The sequence below is a fragment of the Phascolarctos cinereus genome, unplaced genomic scaffold, assembly GCF_003287225.1.
Source record: "Phascolarctos cinereus isolate Bilbo 61053 unplaced genomic scaffold, phaCin_HiC Scaffold_4;HRSCAF=312, whole genome shotgun sequence".
NCBI classification, from domain to species: domain Eukaryota; kingdom Metazoa; phylum Chordata; class Mammalia; order Diprotodontia; family Phascolarctidae; genus Phascolarctos; species Phascolarctos cinereus.
This window is the reverse complement of record NW_027555847.1, coordinates 440,583,989-440,600,978: the sequence shown is the minus strand read 5'-3', so window position 1 is coordinate 440,600,978 and position 16,990 is coordinate 440,583,989. Positions and strand designations below refer to the sequence as shown.

Here is a 16,990-nt window from a genome sequence, read left to right as displayed (position 1 = left end):
CTTGCCTCCTAGGTGTCATCTTTAGCCACATCCAGAGTGGGAGGAGTCTTTGACTCCTAACTCAATGGCTAGAAACATTTGCAAAAGCTCTGAAGCCTTTGTCTGTAGGACCCAGAAGTTCAACTCAGCACAAGTGGGCTGTGGTCACAGATCTGAGCAGTAAGGGAACCAGACATTGTAAGATCATCAGTCAATTATGAAACCCTATCTGTGGGTGAGTGGATGAGACCCCTCCTTTGATTCTTCTGAGTGTTCTCTTCATTCATGTGCAGAAGCCAACATTATTGCTGAGGATGATGCTCTGGATTCCAAGCTTTGGTTCCAAGTTCTGTCTCAGGTTCTTGGTGTGTCATCAAAAGCGTCTCTTAATCCATGGTTAAATAAAATTTGACACAGGTCTTCCCTTCCTCTGCTAACCTCTAACTGGAGGGCTGCCAAAGTCCAGCCAGTACTCTTCTTAAATACAGACCCAGTGTACCTTTCATTTCCATTAAGTGCTTTACATTTTAATTCCTAGGTCAATGGGATATTCTTAATACACATTACATATTTATTGTGGGCAGTGACATAGGTACAATATTATTTGGGGCAGTGATGACAATAGCTATCATAAGTATCTTGGTACTATTTCCCTATGCTCTTTTGGGGATAGGGTACCATAAACTATGACTGCCCTGATTGATTTCCTTGTGTCTAGTTTGTGGTTCCTATGACCTTTCTAATGATGTACATAAGGATATGTTTGCTTAAGTTTTATAATTGCAAATTCTATCATTCTTCTAGGAAATGTACCCATTCATACTTAACCATGTTAATAATTAAGACCTTTCTCTCCTTAAAATCATTGGGCATTAAGAATTGATTTCTTCTACTCTATAGAATCTGAGTTAGCATTCCTATTTAGAATTTCTGGGGGTGAGTGTGGAAGTTATAAGCATCTTGATCTTCACTTGAGGGAATAGCTCACGGGCAACCTCTTGGCACTGGCCAGGCAATTTAAAAGGCAGAATTCCTTGGGAAAATGTATGTTACTATAAATAGGCTATTATCCAATTACAATATAATTTTAATTGCTTATTGCTTTCTTTTGCTTTCATCCCAGAAACCAGTCAAGAAAGGAAAAGGAAATGGATTAGGTTCAGGGCTGAAGTCAGTTCCTCCAGAGCACAGTCTGAGTTCTAAGTCCAAAACAGTCTTCAGGGCTTGAATCCCAGGCATCTTGACTTCTCTGGGTGGAATCCTGAGTCCAAGGTCACCAAGGCTCAAACTCCTTGTTTGATGGGGATAATCTGGCACCTAAAACTGAGGACAAAACAAAACAGAACAGAAACACCTTCAGGCCCATTTCTCAGAACCAGAGATGGCAGGGAAGTATGGGACGGCAGAGGAAGGAATCTTCCCCACTTATGGGTTTAATTCACGGTGCCCACACTGCAACTGAACTGTGATCTTCACCTCCTGTACTGATCAGAAAGGAGCATTCAGGAAAGAGTGCAATCTGGAAAAGACCAACTATTCGGCATTACCGATTTTAAAGATGCATCCTTTTCTCGCCATGAAGTTAATTAAAATGTGATAATGAAGAGTGCCTCTATGTTGGGCTACCTCGGCAAGCCTTGTTACACAGGTGAGTTGTTACTGTTTTTATATGAGTTTTCTTACATTTTCTTCTATTTTTCTCATTCATTTAACTTTATTTTAAGAATTCTTAATGCCTTTTGAAGTTAATTTCTACCTAGAAAAAGAAATAATGAGAGGACACTTTCATCTTACTCCTTTATGGAGGCAGGGGGCCCAAACACGTTATACATGTTATATATTTTTCAATATATCAACTGATTTTTTTTTTCTTCTCTAAAAATACTACTTGTTCTATGGGATAGCTCTCTGGAAGGGAGAAGGATGCTTGGGATAATTGTTATGATATAAAAAACAGAAGACATCAATAAAAACTTATTTTTTAAAAACTTCCATTTGGTCCACTCTGATTTTTACAGTTTGTCACCAGGGTAAAATTTTATACCTCTTCTGTTAAAATGTTGTTAGAAATGGGGTTCAGGCACTCCCCGGTAAGGTTAGGGAATTATGGGCAAGCTGTTGCAGCCCACTGCTTCCCTAGTTGCAAACCTTCAGAGTTCTGTTCTCCTTCAAGAAACAAAACTGAACCAAAGTGAGCAAAGGAAGCGTTTATTTACGGTTCTTGCAAGAAGTGGATGTGTGTGGCACCCCAAAGGACACCCCCCCACCCCAGAAGCCAGAGCAGGCCTTTCATGCAGTTAGTTCCTTCTTGTCGCTCCCTTCAGAGCCAGGACCGGTCCCTGCTCTTCCCAGTTACAATCTTCCTGATACTCCTGCTTCATATTACTCCTTAACATATCTGCCCTCCCATTAACATACGAAATGTGCCTAGTTCTGTGCTACTGCTCCCCTCTGGGCGGAGAAGTTAGTATTAATGACACTCTAGGTAAAGCCTAACCTTTATCCTACTTCCAGCCTCTTTAACCAAACAACCAGTTTCATCCGCTTTTAGCCGGTTCTAGAATCTCTGACCTAGAGCTACCTTTTCTCTCAGTTTCCTTATATGGAAACATAATAGTTTCTTACCTCTCACAGTGTCAATCTTTTTTCCAAGTCTCTCCTCCATAGTTCTCATTTTTTAGAATAATACCTTTTTTCAAACTCTTGCAGTCATTTCTTTGAGGTATTCTAATTTTTCTTTTGGGCAAACCTGATTTTTTCTTTGAAGTTTTGATCTTTTTTTGAGGTATTTGAGTTTTTCTCCTCTTCTGGGTTTGTCTTGATTATCCTCGGTATCACAAAATTCCTTTTTCATTTGTTTATATGTTTTTGTTCCCGGACACTCAGGAATTGAATTCTAGGTCTTCCCTGTTCTGAGGATCATATCCAGTTGAGGACCTTTCCTTAGCCCTGGAGGGGTGTGTGTCTGTCTTAAAGCCAGACTCTCCCTTTCCTTGAGTTAGGATTTCAATCCAGATCTTTTCTTTCTCTTCTCCTGTCACTAGTCTTAGTTGAAGGCCTTCCCTTTGGATTAGGAGAGACCTATTCTTTCACTCTCAATTAATTCAAAGGTTATGACAGAATAGACTTAATTGAGACTCTTCTCTTGAAGAGGTGGCAGAGGGAGTTAATTTACTTCATTTAGTCAAAGTCCTTTTCTTCCACAACCTCTCCCCCCCCAAACACTTACTACCTGTGTGATCCTGGGCAAGTCACTTAATCTCTGCCTCGGGTTCCTCAACTGTAAAATGAGGATAATAGCACCTACCTCTCAGGTTTGTGTGGTGAGGATCAAATGATATAATTGTAAAGCACTTAGCACACTGCCTAGCATACACTAAGTGCTAAATAAATGTTAACTATTATTATATGTGTATGTATGTATGTATATATATACACACCCACACACATATATAGTGTGTATGTTTGTCTACATGCATACACAAGTATATGCATATATAAGTGCCTACATATGTATGTGTATAGACATATATACATACATATATATCACATTTAAAAATAGTCTGATTTGGAACATTTTTAGAGAATTTCCCCTTCAGGCCAATGTCGGCACTCTTTGTCATTCGATTCTTCATGACTCTGTGGATCTTACTGGCCGTGAGGTTTTCTTGGCAAAGATATGGAGTGATTTGTCATTTCCTTCGCCAGTGGGTTAAGGCAAACAGAGTCCTTTTACCTGTTCCTTGCTCCTCCAAAAAACCATCCTGAGGGACAACACGCTGACCTTCTTCCAGGCTAACCTCTTTCCTGCTGTCCTTGTTCATCTTGGGTCTGAAGAACCAACAGATTTCTACTTGGAGCCCCAGCTACTGGAGAACACCATCTCTCCGTCTTCTGCTGATGTGCTGGTGGCCAGGTGTATGTCCAAGGCCTCAGTGATGCCAACTGCTTTGCCAACCCTTGAGCCTGAGCTTTCTGAACAGGAGGCAGTAGAATCCCCAGAACCAGTTGCAGGCACTGCGTGGCCTGTGAGGAGGAATCTAGGCAAAGTGCCCCAGTGGCCAAAACTCCCAGTTGGAAAGAGGTGAGAGCCCATCATGAAAGGAGGTGACGTTTCCTCTACCCCTGCTACTCCTATCCACTCCCCACCAGAGTCAGGAATAAAGAATTGGTGTGCTCCTCCTAAAAGGCAACACAAAACAAAACAAAACAAACAAAAAACCCAAAAAAACTTGCCCTAGGGTCATACAGCCAGTGAGTGTCTGAGGCTGGATTTGAACTCAGGTCATCCTGACTCCAGGCCCAGTGCTCTGTTCACTGAGTCATCTAACTGCCTCTTGCAGGTATCCCACAGTCATATAGGCTGGAAGTAGCAATATAGGAGAATAAAACTTTGGTCTCTACTAATTTGAAAAAAAACCCTAAAAATTATAAGACTAAGTGTGACTTACAAATTCTCACAAGGAATAAGATCTGCAAGGTATCTACTGGGCAGATGTATATTCAAAATCTTGATTGCAGGAAAGAAAGATGAAACATGGAGGGAGGGATGCTACACTCATTTGCCAAGATCATGCTCAGAGCTTCGTTCTAAAATTCATGAAGCTGCTAGTCTGTGCTTTCCTCTTCCCTAGACCCCTTTCTTGAAACAGCCCTTTGGTACAGAAATGACGGACAGCAAATACTCAGAATTCAAGGGAGAAAACCAAAACAAGCAGACAAAACTGAAGTAACTGTTTTAGGAAAATTTCCACAATCACGTGACTGGGAGGTAGTATGGTGTAGTGGGAAAAGTGCTTAATTTGTGTTTGGAAAATTTGGATTTACTTCAGACAAGTCAGGTTAGGTGTCCTCATCTATAAAATCAGGGAGTTGAATGATGACAGAAGCTTCCTCAAAAATGAAGGGGGCTGTGGCCTGTACTGGGAAGATGGCTGGATTTGGACTCAGAGGCTAAAGTTGAGTTCTGATGGCTACAAAAGGCCTGGGTTACTGCGGCATCACTTCCCTTTTGGGAATCTGTTTCTCATCTATAAAATGAAGGGGTTGGACTAAATGATTTCCAAGGTCATTTCAGCTCTAAATTTTGTGACCTATAAAGCATATGTTACGTAAATACTGGTCTATATCATTTTGCAAATAGATTCCAAAAAGCAATCCTCTGCACTGGCTGCAATACTGTATGGTAATACAGATTCCAATGAAGAGTGAGAAAAGGCAGAACGTTAAAAATTTCCTTTAGATTTTTTTGTTTTTTTGCTTTCCCAAAGGCTTGGGACACATGCTTTCTTTCTCTCTCTTTTTTTTCTATAGCTATTTTCTATTGTCTTTTATTTTCTGTGACTAAACTGGAAAAGAAATAAAGAGCTTCTGTGACTGCTCACCCACTGTCCATGCTTCCCAGAGGGTACCACTGCATTCTAATCCACAATCAGAAAGTGGAAGGATGGACAGAGACTGAGGAAAAGGGACTGACTAGACAAAGTAAGGATTCAGGAAACCAAGATTAGCTTATGAAGCTGTAATAGCTCACATTCACATCGCCACTTAGAAGTTAACCCTCTCCCCCCTCAAACAAAACAAAACAAAAACTCTTGAGTAAGATAAGACTATGATATTAGACTTAGTTTTTAGTGATTAAAAAAAGAACGAGAGCAAATGGAGGAATTACTTTATGAAAGAACTTTGATAAATAAAATTGGATGTGAGCCTTCCTACTTTCCAGAGCAAGCTGGTTTTTTTCTCCTATTTCTAAAAGTGCAGAATAGGAAGAACTCTTAAAACACATGCATTTCATAGGATCACAGAATTAGAGATGGAAGAAATTTCAGAGGGCAGTCAGTCTAACCCTTTCATTTTTATAACTGAAAAACCTGAGGGCCAGGAAAATTAAGTCACTTGCCCAAGTTCACACAAGTAATATTAGAAGTAGAATTTGAACCCAGCTCCTCTGATTCAAGCTACTACTCTTTTTATTATACTATACCTTTACTGAAGAATGAAGATATTTTTGGGAAAATCAGACAATATTCACCTATACTCCTAGTCTAGAGGAAGCTGGTGGTGTGTGAATAGAATGTTGGGCCTCAAGTCAGGAAGACCCAAGTTTGAACCTGACCTACATACTTAATATCTAGCTGACCTCGTGCAAGTCACTTAATCTGTTTGCCTCAGTTTCCTAACCTTTAAAATGGGGATGATAATAGCACTTACATCACAGGATTGCTGTGAGGATCAAATTAGATATTTGGGGGAGGGGGGGAAGTACCAAGCACTGTGTCTGGCATATGGTGCAGGCCATATAAATGCTTGTTTCCTTTGCTTCCCCCTAGGGGGCTTTAATTTTGAAAAAAGATAACATTAGTAATTTATTTTTTCCCTAGAAATTCAGAAAAACATTTTGGATTTCTTTTTGGTCCTTTTAATTAATATTTAAATAGCACCATACTATAATTCATGTACATTACTTTATTTGATCATCACAACTTCGTGAGGTAGATAGGGACTGAACCTGGACCTGTGATTTCTTTGGTATAGGGTACTTCCAGGTGAGAAAATTTTCCCTACCAATGCAGGTTAGAATCTTCCCTGCAACACTGAAGTTTCAGGCTTAGAAGTCTTTGAAAGCTGCCTGAAGCACTAAGAGGTTAATGATTTGGTCAGGGTCACAACCAGTATGTCTCACTCAGAAGCAGGAGTTGAGCACAGGTCTTCCTGACTTTGAGGCTGGCACTCATTATACTGTACTCAGGTCCAGAGTGCAGATATCACTTCTATTTTACAGCTGTGGAACACAGCACTGAAGCACAGATTCTCAACTTGTCCAAGGTCACACAGTTAGTGAAAGAGCTGGTCATTGTGAGGTAGAGATTTTAAAAGAGTATTTTGTGTTTTTCTTTAAAGTGTTGCATGTCTAAAAAGAAATCAGTTCCTTTAACTTTTACACTCAGCTGTCAATAACCAATGAGTAATTTGATGTTTTTCTCATTTTACAATTTGTGTGGAAATCAATTATTAAGCTCTGGTTTGTGACATTGATGTGAATATCATAGTACAGTAGTTTTTTCTTTTTGTTAAATAAGGGGCTAAATAAAATTGTGTTGTTATTGTTGTTTCATTTCAGCTGTGTCTGATTCTTCATAACCCCAAGAGGGGTTTTCTCAGCAAAATACTGGAGTGGTTTGCCATTTCCTTCTCCAGCTCATTTTACAGATGATGAACTGAGGCAAACAAGGTCAAGTGACTTGCCCAGGGTCACATAGCTAGGAAGTGCCCAAGGCCACATTTGAACTCCGCAAGATAAGTCTTCTTGATTCCAAGCCTAGCATTCTATCCTCTGTGCCACTTAGCCGCTTGGTAAAGGCTACATAGTAATAAACACGGGCCAGAAGTTGACATCAAGTTCTGTGACTCCAAGTTCAGTGTTCTTTCCACTTTCACAATTACAGGTGACCCAAAATACAATGGAAATACATATAGTTGGTGTAGTGTGCCACATGTTGTCTTTCATGCTCTATATGTATATCTATCCATCTTCTATCCATCCATCCATCTATCTGTCATTTTCTCTTTAGCATGGATTAAATAAAAGGAACAAAACAATACAGAAATGAATCTCTTCTGAACACTCAATAGCTCTTCCCAGACTTAGGAAGGGCTTTATCACTTATAGCCATTACCCAAATGTTGTACAGAATTTTATTAATAATGACATGGGCAAAAGGAATGACCAACAAGATGGACCAGTCAAGCAGAGACTATGAGGAATAACAAATGGAGAGCCCAGGTGTTGTACTAATATCCACAAAAATAGTAAAAGAGCTGAGGCGTCCTCCAACGTGTTGGGGAGACATTTCACAAAAGGGTTAATTACCACATAGGATAAGAAGGCATTTGATGACTTTCATCCATACTGGTAGAAGTACTGTTTTACACAATAAGATCACCGATCCACCAAAGTATGCACATTTCATCTCTCCCGTTAAATTGTAAAGTCCTTGAGAACAGAGTCTGTTTTAGATTTCTTTGGATCCTCCCATCAGCCACCATGAGGATAACTCTTGTTGATGTACCATTGGTAAAATGCTGTAACCTATTTACAGCCACTGTTTTACTGTGCAATTAAGCAAGCATTTACTAACTCTTTTATCCTTTGGGTGGCCTGCAACTTGAATTATTTAGGGGCTATGTTATATTACGATTTGCAGCCAGAGTATCACCAGAAAAATTCTAGAAAGATGGGCTTTCGACAAGTTATGGCATTAAAAGCCCTGTGTACCACTTTTCTTCCTTCTTCGCAGAGATGAAGGGGTAGAAGGGAAGGGGATTATAGGAACAGGTAATTACATATTCTATTAGACTTGATGTGGTGGCTTTGTAATAAAAGATGGCTCCCTGGGTAAGAGAATGGGAGGATACATGAGGCTACGAAAAACAAAAAAAATTAATTTTTTAAAAATTTAAAAGCAATTAAGAACTTTTTAAAGCACATGGAAGTTCCTAAAGGCAATCCAGCCTGTTCTCTTCTTCATATTCAACACTGAGCTGAATTCATTGTTATCTGCAGAATGTGTCTGAGAAAAAAGGATTCACAGAGCAGTTCTATGGGCATTCTTCATTCACCTGATTTTTCCTGTGTGGACATTGAGACCAAATCCTAGAGTAGTCATGATCTCATTTTGGAAGCCTGTTAATGTATCGGGGCTTAAGGCAATCGGCATGATGTCATTTGCAAATGGGCAATACCCTCTATAGGAAATTCTTCTCCATCTGAACTCTGGGCTGGACATTGTCTACAACAGCTGCTAATAGTAAGGAATAAAATGTTTGCTGAATTGAATGTTGCTTATTTTTAAGTTAGTTTGCATGGTTCTCAAATGCAAGGCTAATAACTGACAAAAAAACTACAAACTCCCATTATTTACTTTTTTTTTTGCCTTTTTTTTTTGCTACGCAATGGGGTTAAGTGACTTGCCCAGGGTCACAGAGCTAGTAAGGGTTATGTGTCTGAGGCCACATTTGAACTCAGGTACTCCTGACTCCAGGGCCAGTGCTCCATCCACTGCGCCACCTAGCTGCCCCCATTATTTACTCTTTATGAAAGGATGAATTAACAAGGTAATGAAATCTTTTGTTTCCCATGCCCTCCTCTGAAATTTAATTCTATTTTTGTGGATTCTTTTGTTATTAACTACTTAGGTATAGTTAGTGAGTTTATTTTTCTCTGATTCTGTTTCCTTCACATGACTTCTTATAACTACTGTTTTTTTTCCGGATAACATGCATTTTTTAATCAGTCCCTTATATTCCCTCTCCAACCCCTAATTTAACAAATTCAAAAAAACCAATCTGAAAAATAAACTCCTTAATACCCAGATAATCTGGTAAAACAAATTTCCACATTAGCTATGTCCAAAAACATATGTTATTTGTACATGTAAGTTAATCATCTCTGTCAGGGAGTGGGGAAGGTGTTATCTTCATCCTTCTGGACTTGTGATTTCTCATTTGCGTTGATCAGAGCTCTAAAATCTTTCAAAGTTGTTTTCTCTATGTTACCACTGTATAAATTGTTCTTTCACTTCTATTTACTTTGCTCAGCTTATTTACTAGGTCTTCCTAGTTTCCTTTGAAATTGTCCACCTCATTTTTTTTCATCATGTATTTCATTACATCCAGCCATTCCCCAACAGAACACCCTCTTAGATTCCAATTTTTGGCTACCAGGAAAAGAGTTGCTATATCTTTGTACAGATAGATCCTGCTCCTTTTTCTTCTGAGGTACAAAGTAGTGGTAATTATGGATCAAAGGGTACACACAGTTTGGCAGCTTTCTGGGCATAGTTCCAAATCACTTTCCAGAATTGCTGGACCAACTCACAGCTCCACTAAAAGTACCCTGGTACAACTGTCTTCCCACGGTCTCCAGACCCCCATTTGCCATTTTCCTTTTCTGTCATCCTTGCCAGTCTGATAGGTAGAACCCTGAAGTTGCTATAATTTGCATTTCTCTAATTAGTGATTTGGGGCTTTCTTCATGATTGTTGATGGCTTGTATTTCTTCCTTTGAAAACTGCTGGTTCACATCCTGACTATCTGTTGGGAGACAGTTCTTAGTCTCATAAATTTGTATCTGTTCCCTGTACGTCTTGCATCTCATTCTCTTTTAACAGAGAATGCAAAGATTTTTTTTCCCGCTTGCTTCCCTTCTAATTTTTACATTTTGCATACACATTTATATGTTTGTGCAAAATTTTTAAAATTTCAGATAATCAAAGTTGTTAATTTTATCCCAATTATCTTAACATAATTTGGGAAGTTGCTTTTATCTTTGGATAACTGAATTTCAAGCCAAATTTAGGCACAGCTATCATACACACATGCAAAGCTGCCATTCTTTATAACACAGAGGCAGCTGGGTGGCACAGGGGATAGAACATTTGGCTTGGAGTTGGGAAGACCCGGGCTTAAATCCAGCCTCAGACACTTACTAGCTGTGTGACCCTGGACAAGTCATTTAACCCCTGCTTCAGTTTTTGCAACTATATAATGGGCATAATAGCATCTATCTCCCAAGGTTGTTGTGAAGATCAAGTGAGATATTTATATAACACTTGACGTAGTGCCTGGATATAGAAGGCACTCTAGAAATGCTATTATTATGCACATCAATAGGTATGTAAGCAATGTCTGAAAAGCCTCCAAGTGCTGCCTTACAGTTAACAAATTTCAGACAACTGTTTTCTCTGTAAACCAAGAGGGGGCTGAGGAAGGTTGGAGGGGAGGATTTCCTTGAGTTCAGGTATATTAGTAAAGCAAATCACCAGTCAAAACAGTGCCTCTCCCCCAAAAAACTTTGTTTCTAATTAATGCTAACCTAAATGTGAATTTAGGTCTAAATTTGAATACAACTACAAGGGCTTGTGTGTGTGGAGGGGATAAAGTATAGTGTTAAGATATTTAGCATTTTTATTGAATTTCACAACACAATGGTAAAGTTAATCACTGACCTTTCCTGTATATGACTTAACTGTTGGTTTTCAGAGTTTGAGTTTAGCTTCTAAAGCTAAAGGTGATTCTTGGAAAGGATGTCTGGGAAATAACAGAAACTTAAGAGTTATCCTTAAGGAAGTACATTGGTCATAGGAAGGACAGAAAAACTGAAGATGGAGAATGGGGAGCTGAGAAGTTACTGTAGTAGTCCAGAAAAATATTAATGAGGGCTTGATGTTGAGAATGGCTAAGGAGAGGGTGATGACAGGAGTAATGGAAAAGAGAGAGCACATATATGTCAGTATTATGTAGAAGGAACAGAAAGTACAGAATAAAACAGCAGCAAAAAACTAAACAAACTCCACAACCTATGTTCATGAGACCTTTAACCACCTCTCAGCTTCAGTTTACTCAATTCACATGTAACACCTTGGGCATAATTTGTACTAACTACCTCACACACGTCTGCTTGCAGGAAAGCACTCTGTAAACTATAACAATGTATAAATGCAAACACTGGGGAGAATCAAGATGAGCTGGGGATAATGAAATCAGGGATGATGGTAAGGTTCAGAACATGTGCAGCTGGGAGAATGGTGGCTGTAAGAGGAACAGGGAAGGCTAAGGAGAAGAAATCATGACGCGCTGAATTTTATTGCCACAAAATATTTAGCAGAGTTATAAAACTAATAAAAGTTCACACATGCATATATAATCCTTTCTCATGTGTGTGTGGGTTTGGTTTTTTTGGTATACTGAAAGATTATATACAAGTTTATAATAAAGCTAAAACCAAAACCAAACCAGGACTGGGGGGAAAAAAGACTTGTAAAGAGCTGACTACACAGTCAACTATATTTAAGAACATGCTATACCTATTAAGGGAAAGATATGACTCTGTCTGATTCACAAGTAGAAGCAGGAAGAAATTTTTAATTTGGTTCTAAAAATTAGGTCCTTCACTATCCAACTGAATCATCATTTCTTCTAAGCTAATGTGGGCAGCTAGGTGGTACAGTGGATAGAACACTAAAGTCAAGAAGACATCTTCCTGAGTTCAAATCCAGCTTCATACACTTACTAGCTGTGTGACTCTATGCAAGTCACTTAACCCTGCTCATTTCAATTTCCTAATCTGTAAAAGGAGCTGGAGGAGGAAATGGCAAACCACTCCAATATCTTTGCCAAGAAAATTCCAAATGGGGTCATGAGGTCAGACACAACTGAACAACCCTCTTTTCCCAGCTTCCCTCTTAACAGCCTCACTATTGATTCTCCTAATCAATCCAGCTTAAAGTATCTCTCTATGCAAGTTCTGTATATTGTTCATACTGTTGCCTGTATTTCCACATTATTCCTCTGGTCTAGGACCTCACATTTGCACAACTAACAGCTAGTCTAGCAGTCTCTTTGTTTTAAGTGTCTGCCCTATTTCTCAACTGTATCCTGCACATAGCTGCTAGTCTTCCTAGAACATCATCTTCAAAACGTCACTCCCCTATTTGAGAGCTTAAAAAGTGCTTTCGATGGACTCTAACACATCTTATCCTAACATGCAAGACCCCTCATAATTTATCTAGTCAATCTGATCTCCTACTCTTAATGTATCCTCTGCTCTAGCCAAATTTGCCACTTATTCTCATCTTTGTGCTCTTGTGAACTCCACTCACTATTCTCTTTCCACGGACTATCCTTCCTGCACGTGTCTATCCACATACTGGTTATTCAGGGCCAATATCAAGGCCCATTTCCTTCACTAAACCTTGCCCAACAACCTGCCTACCTTGCCAACTACTGATTTATCTCCTGATGATTGAGAAGTTTGCAACGTGAATTCTTGCATGATTATAAGCAATTCTGCATTTTGTCATTTGTTCATTGTTTTCATGCCTATTTGCTTAAGCACTGTCTCACCCAACGTAAGGTCTGTTGAAGGCATAACCTATGTAAAACATACTTCTTTGGGATGCCAAAGAGTTCTAGGCACATAAGAGCTAGCCAAATAATTGTTCAACGGAATTTAATATCGATAAAAAGGTGAATTATTGGCTCTGAACCAGAGATTTCAGGGCAATGAAATGAAATGTGCTTATTGAAAAACATATTGCTTTCATGTCACTATAGGCCATTTCATTAAACTTTGGTGTACCAAATTTACAGCAAATTTTATAGTTATGAAAATGAAAAGTGAAATGTCAAATAGTTAAACATCCAAAGGAACAAAATACTCATCTTTCTTCTCTCTGAATTTCTAACTCTGGGTTGTAACTTTATGATGGCGCTCAACTCTTCTATATCATTCAAAATGTTTCCCTGGATACAATACAGGCTAATGTAAAAACTGGGCACTCAGTATCAGTCCCCATACCCTAGAGCAGAGGTGTTAAACTCGCAGGCAGCAGTCCACCATCTGAAACAGATTAAAATGTAACTGATGCTACTGAATGCTATTAAACAGAGACAGATTCCCTTGACTTAGAAAATCACAAATTAACATTATCTGTGTTCTACTACATTTTAAATTTATTTGGTTAAACACTTGCCAATTACAGTTTAATTTGGCTCAACAGTACTCAAAAGATTTGATTTGTTTCGCTTGGCAGTTACCTTGAGTTTAATCCTCTGCTCTGCAGTACAGATCAGTGAGTGCCTATTCATTGCAGTACCAGAAGGGGTAACTACAAAGCTAAAATACCACAATAATGGGACCCAGCCAATAATGAAGTGTTCCTGGTCCATAATCCAGGATACTCATGTTGCATGACTTCTTTCTGTTGCATGACTATACTGGATATGTAAGTATGTATACAAAATGTCCCCTATTATACCAATAACATATTTATCATTTCTGCTAGACTATCAAAGCAAAGACTTTTAATGGTCTGTTGCTACTGAGGTTAATTCCTACTACTTCCCATGGTGGCTCATGATTTATTCTGGGGGCAATCTAAGAGTCCATCTCCTACAATTCATATGGGTCACTTAAAAATAGTGATTTCAAACTAGGGGCTAGAAATGATTTTGTAAAAAAAAAAAAAGGAAAAAAAATCACTAATTTTTCTTTCTTTCTTTTTTTTTTTTTTTTGGCAAGGCAATTGGGGTTAAGTGACTTGCCCAGGGTTACACAGCTAGTAAGTGTCAAGTGTCTGAGGTCAAATTTGAACTCAGATCCTCCTGACTGCAGAGCTGGTGCTCTATCCACTGTGCCATCTAGCTGCCCTCTAATTTTTCACTAGGCTAACAAAACAATTCACTGGCTGCCAAAACTGGAAAATTCAGCTAAATTCTCTGACTTCTGTGTAAAAGGCCTACAAAAATGGCTTTTCTGTCTTCATGGGGCAAAATATAAGCTTTGATATTCTGGAAGAGCACTTAATGGTCTTAATTTAACAAATACAAATTAATTTTCTTTGGCTGTCACTCACCCAATAAAGCCCAAGAAAATAAAATTAGTTGGAAATATGACACGAAAAGGCCAGCTAGATTAGATTCATCACTGTAGTGGTTAGATATCATTGAAAGTTATCTCCAACATCAGCCATGTAGTCTTGACTTAGAAAAACCCAGAATAAGGTAAATGGTATTCTATCTTACTTAGGATTTTCAGTATAATTAGTAATAAAGGAAAAATACTTATGAGAATTTGTTTTTCATTTTTTATTGCTGTTAATTCAAGGAAAAAAGATTGCATAAAATCCAATCTGTTCTAGAAATATAAGTGACCTTTCCAGTACATAACATTTCAAATATCAAAGTATATGGTAAACATACAAATAAAGAGAAGGTAACGTACCTCCTATTTACAGTACAGTATTTTAAATCATAAAATAAGCTCCATAAAGTACAACTGGCAGGTAATTCACAATGCAGGTCCATGTGTTGCTTATCAAAACTCTCACTTGAACAACTCAACCGCAGTTTAGCAATTCATTTAATAAAGTGGTCCAAAAATACCCAGATCAAATAAAATATTTTTAATCAAAATAATTTCCTTTACTAAAACTTTTTTTTTTAATTTTTAAATTAAAGCTTTCATCTACCCCCTTCAGGCCCACCCACTCCCTTCCCCTGCCCTCCCACCCCTGAAAGAAAGTTTCAAAATGTACACTGGTGCTATAAATATAGATGCTACCTATGAAGCATTAAATTAAGCTTCTTTTTTTTTCTTCTTCAAGTTTTTCCTTGTGTTTAGCAATTTGTTAGGCGTCTGACTCAAGACCAAACATTTAAGTTCCTCTGCTGCATTCTGATATCACACTCCTTAAAAAGAAAACCTCTTATTCCTGCTATCAACTAAGGAATTAAAAAAAACAAACAAAAAACCTATGAATATACAGTGGTAGTTGTTCGTTGCTGTTGAATGCAGCAGTCATCAAAATACACTCTAATCTTCCAGATAACCTCAGTGCACTTTAGGAAATCAAAAAATACCTGGAAGCAATTTAGTACATAGATTGGCTTTAAAAAAAAACACAAAACAGCAGCATTAAACTTAGTGACATGACACTTACATGATTAATACCATCTTACACTCAAAATTCAGTCTTTCACATTACAATCACGTGTAGTGGTAAACTGCTATAAAATAGTGATTTTGCTACGAGAGACAGGTTATAATACTAATACCTGACTTTTTTTGTAGAAAACCGCTTCTGTTCAGATTGAAATAAACCACTTACATTCTAAATATAAGGAAACACTGTAACAGTATGTAGAGGAAAAAAATTTACTCAAGTAACGTGTCCATTTTAGTATGACACGGTAGCAGACTAACTTCAAAAAAGAAAACAGGCTGTCAACTTTCATTACAAATGCAAACACACAGGAATACAACATTCACACCATTTTGTTCACTTTGTGCCTCTCTGAATCAACAGGCTAAAAGTTTTTATTGGAAGTAAAAAGGTTTTTCCCCCCCATTTAAAAAGAAAGCTCTTGTCCATTTTCATATTTTTAACAAGTTCATAAGTTTTTTTACCTCCTCCCCTTTCTTCCGTGTATTTTAATTTGCTTTGGACACACAAGTGCTGCATATATGTATATTATACTATTTGTTACATATACACACACACACACACACACACTATTCTGTGAATCTGATTTCTCTCCTAAGAGTAAGAGGAAACATTTTACCCTCAATTTATGAGCGTAGCAATTTACAAAAGTGTGGACAAATATAAACTGCAGATTACTCATGCAGGCCAATGTAGCATGTGGACAAAGTGAGGGTGGGAGAGGGAAAAGCAGCAGTACAGGGAGAAAACTGGAAGGGTATGTACGGGGAAAAAGAGTGTGGAGTGGGAACAAGTTCTGTTTTTAACCATATGACTACGTTACCAGTGTTGTCAAAGGTTAAATATGACATTTTAAAAGATGCAGTAAACATTGCACGTATCAAGTCTTCAGTGTAAAAAGTACGTTTCAATGCTTTCCTTTGATAGTTTGGCTGTGTGTTTAATTACATGTATCATACAAGCCTGTTGTTGAACCAGGAGACCAGAGGCTCAAAAGTATTCTTCTTTTGTTTTGGAACATTGATGCAAGAGAAATGAAAAACCCCAACTGCATAGAAATCCGGGGAAATATAAAGGCAAGACAAAAAAAAAAAACAACTTTCCTTCCCCTCCTCACCCTCCCACTCCCACTTTCCCCAAGCTTCAGTGTATTAAGAGGCAATGTTTACTTGTTTCAGTCTGCAGAATCCAACGTATCATTAGAAGGGGGGAGGGGGAGGTGCGTATCTCAGTCTGTAAGTGCCTAAAACAGGAAAGACAGAACTGCTAAGTCACTGCTTACAATGAAATGGATTACAAATCACTACAAGATATCAAATGGACATGCTCTTCAGAAGGCACTTTCTTCAGCACTAGTTAAGTTCCAAAATGGTAAATAAAACTACCTAAGAAATCCATTACTATGAAGTTTGTGCTTTAAGAAGTCCAATCTAAAATGACGTAGAATTTCATCTTCCAAAAAAAAAGAAAGGCTGAAATAAATACACCAAATATCAAGACTGGTC

The 16,990-nt window shown here is 38.2% G+C and overlaps 1 protein-coding gene across 1 annotated transcript in view; it reads right to left on the bottom strand.

Annotated features, from left to right (window-relative positions):
* Positions 1-14,613: 14,613 nt before the first annotated feature.
* The window catches only part of ZCCHC2 (zinc finger CCHC-type containing 2), an 87,787-nt gene continuing 85,410 nt past the window's right edge, over positions 14,614-16,990 (bottom strand). Inside the window, 2 exon segments of the mRNA XM_020995701.2 lie at positions 14,614-16,701; positions 16,703-16,728. Of these exon segments, the coding sequence (XP_020851360.1) occupies positions 16,660-16,701; positions 16,703-16,728 (68 nt within the window). The 3' untranslated portion in view covers positions 14,614-16,659.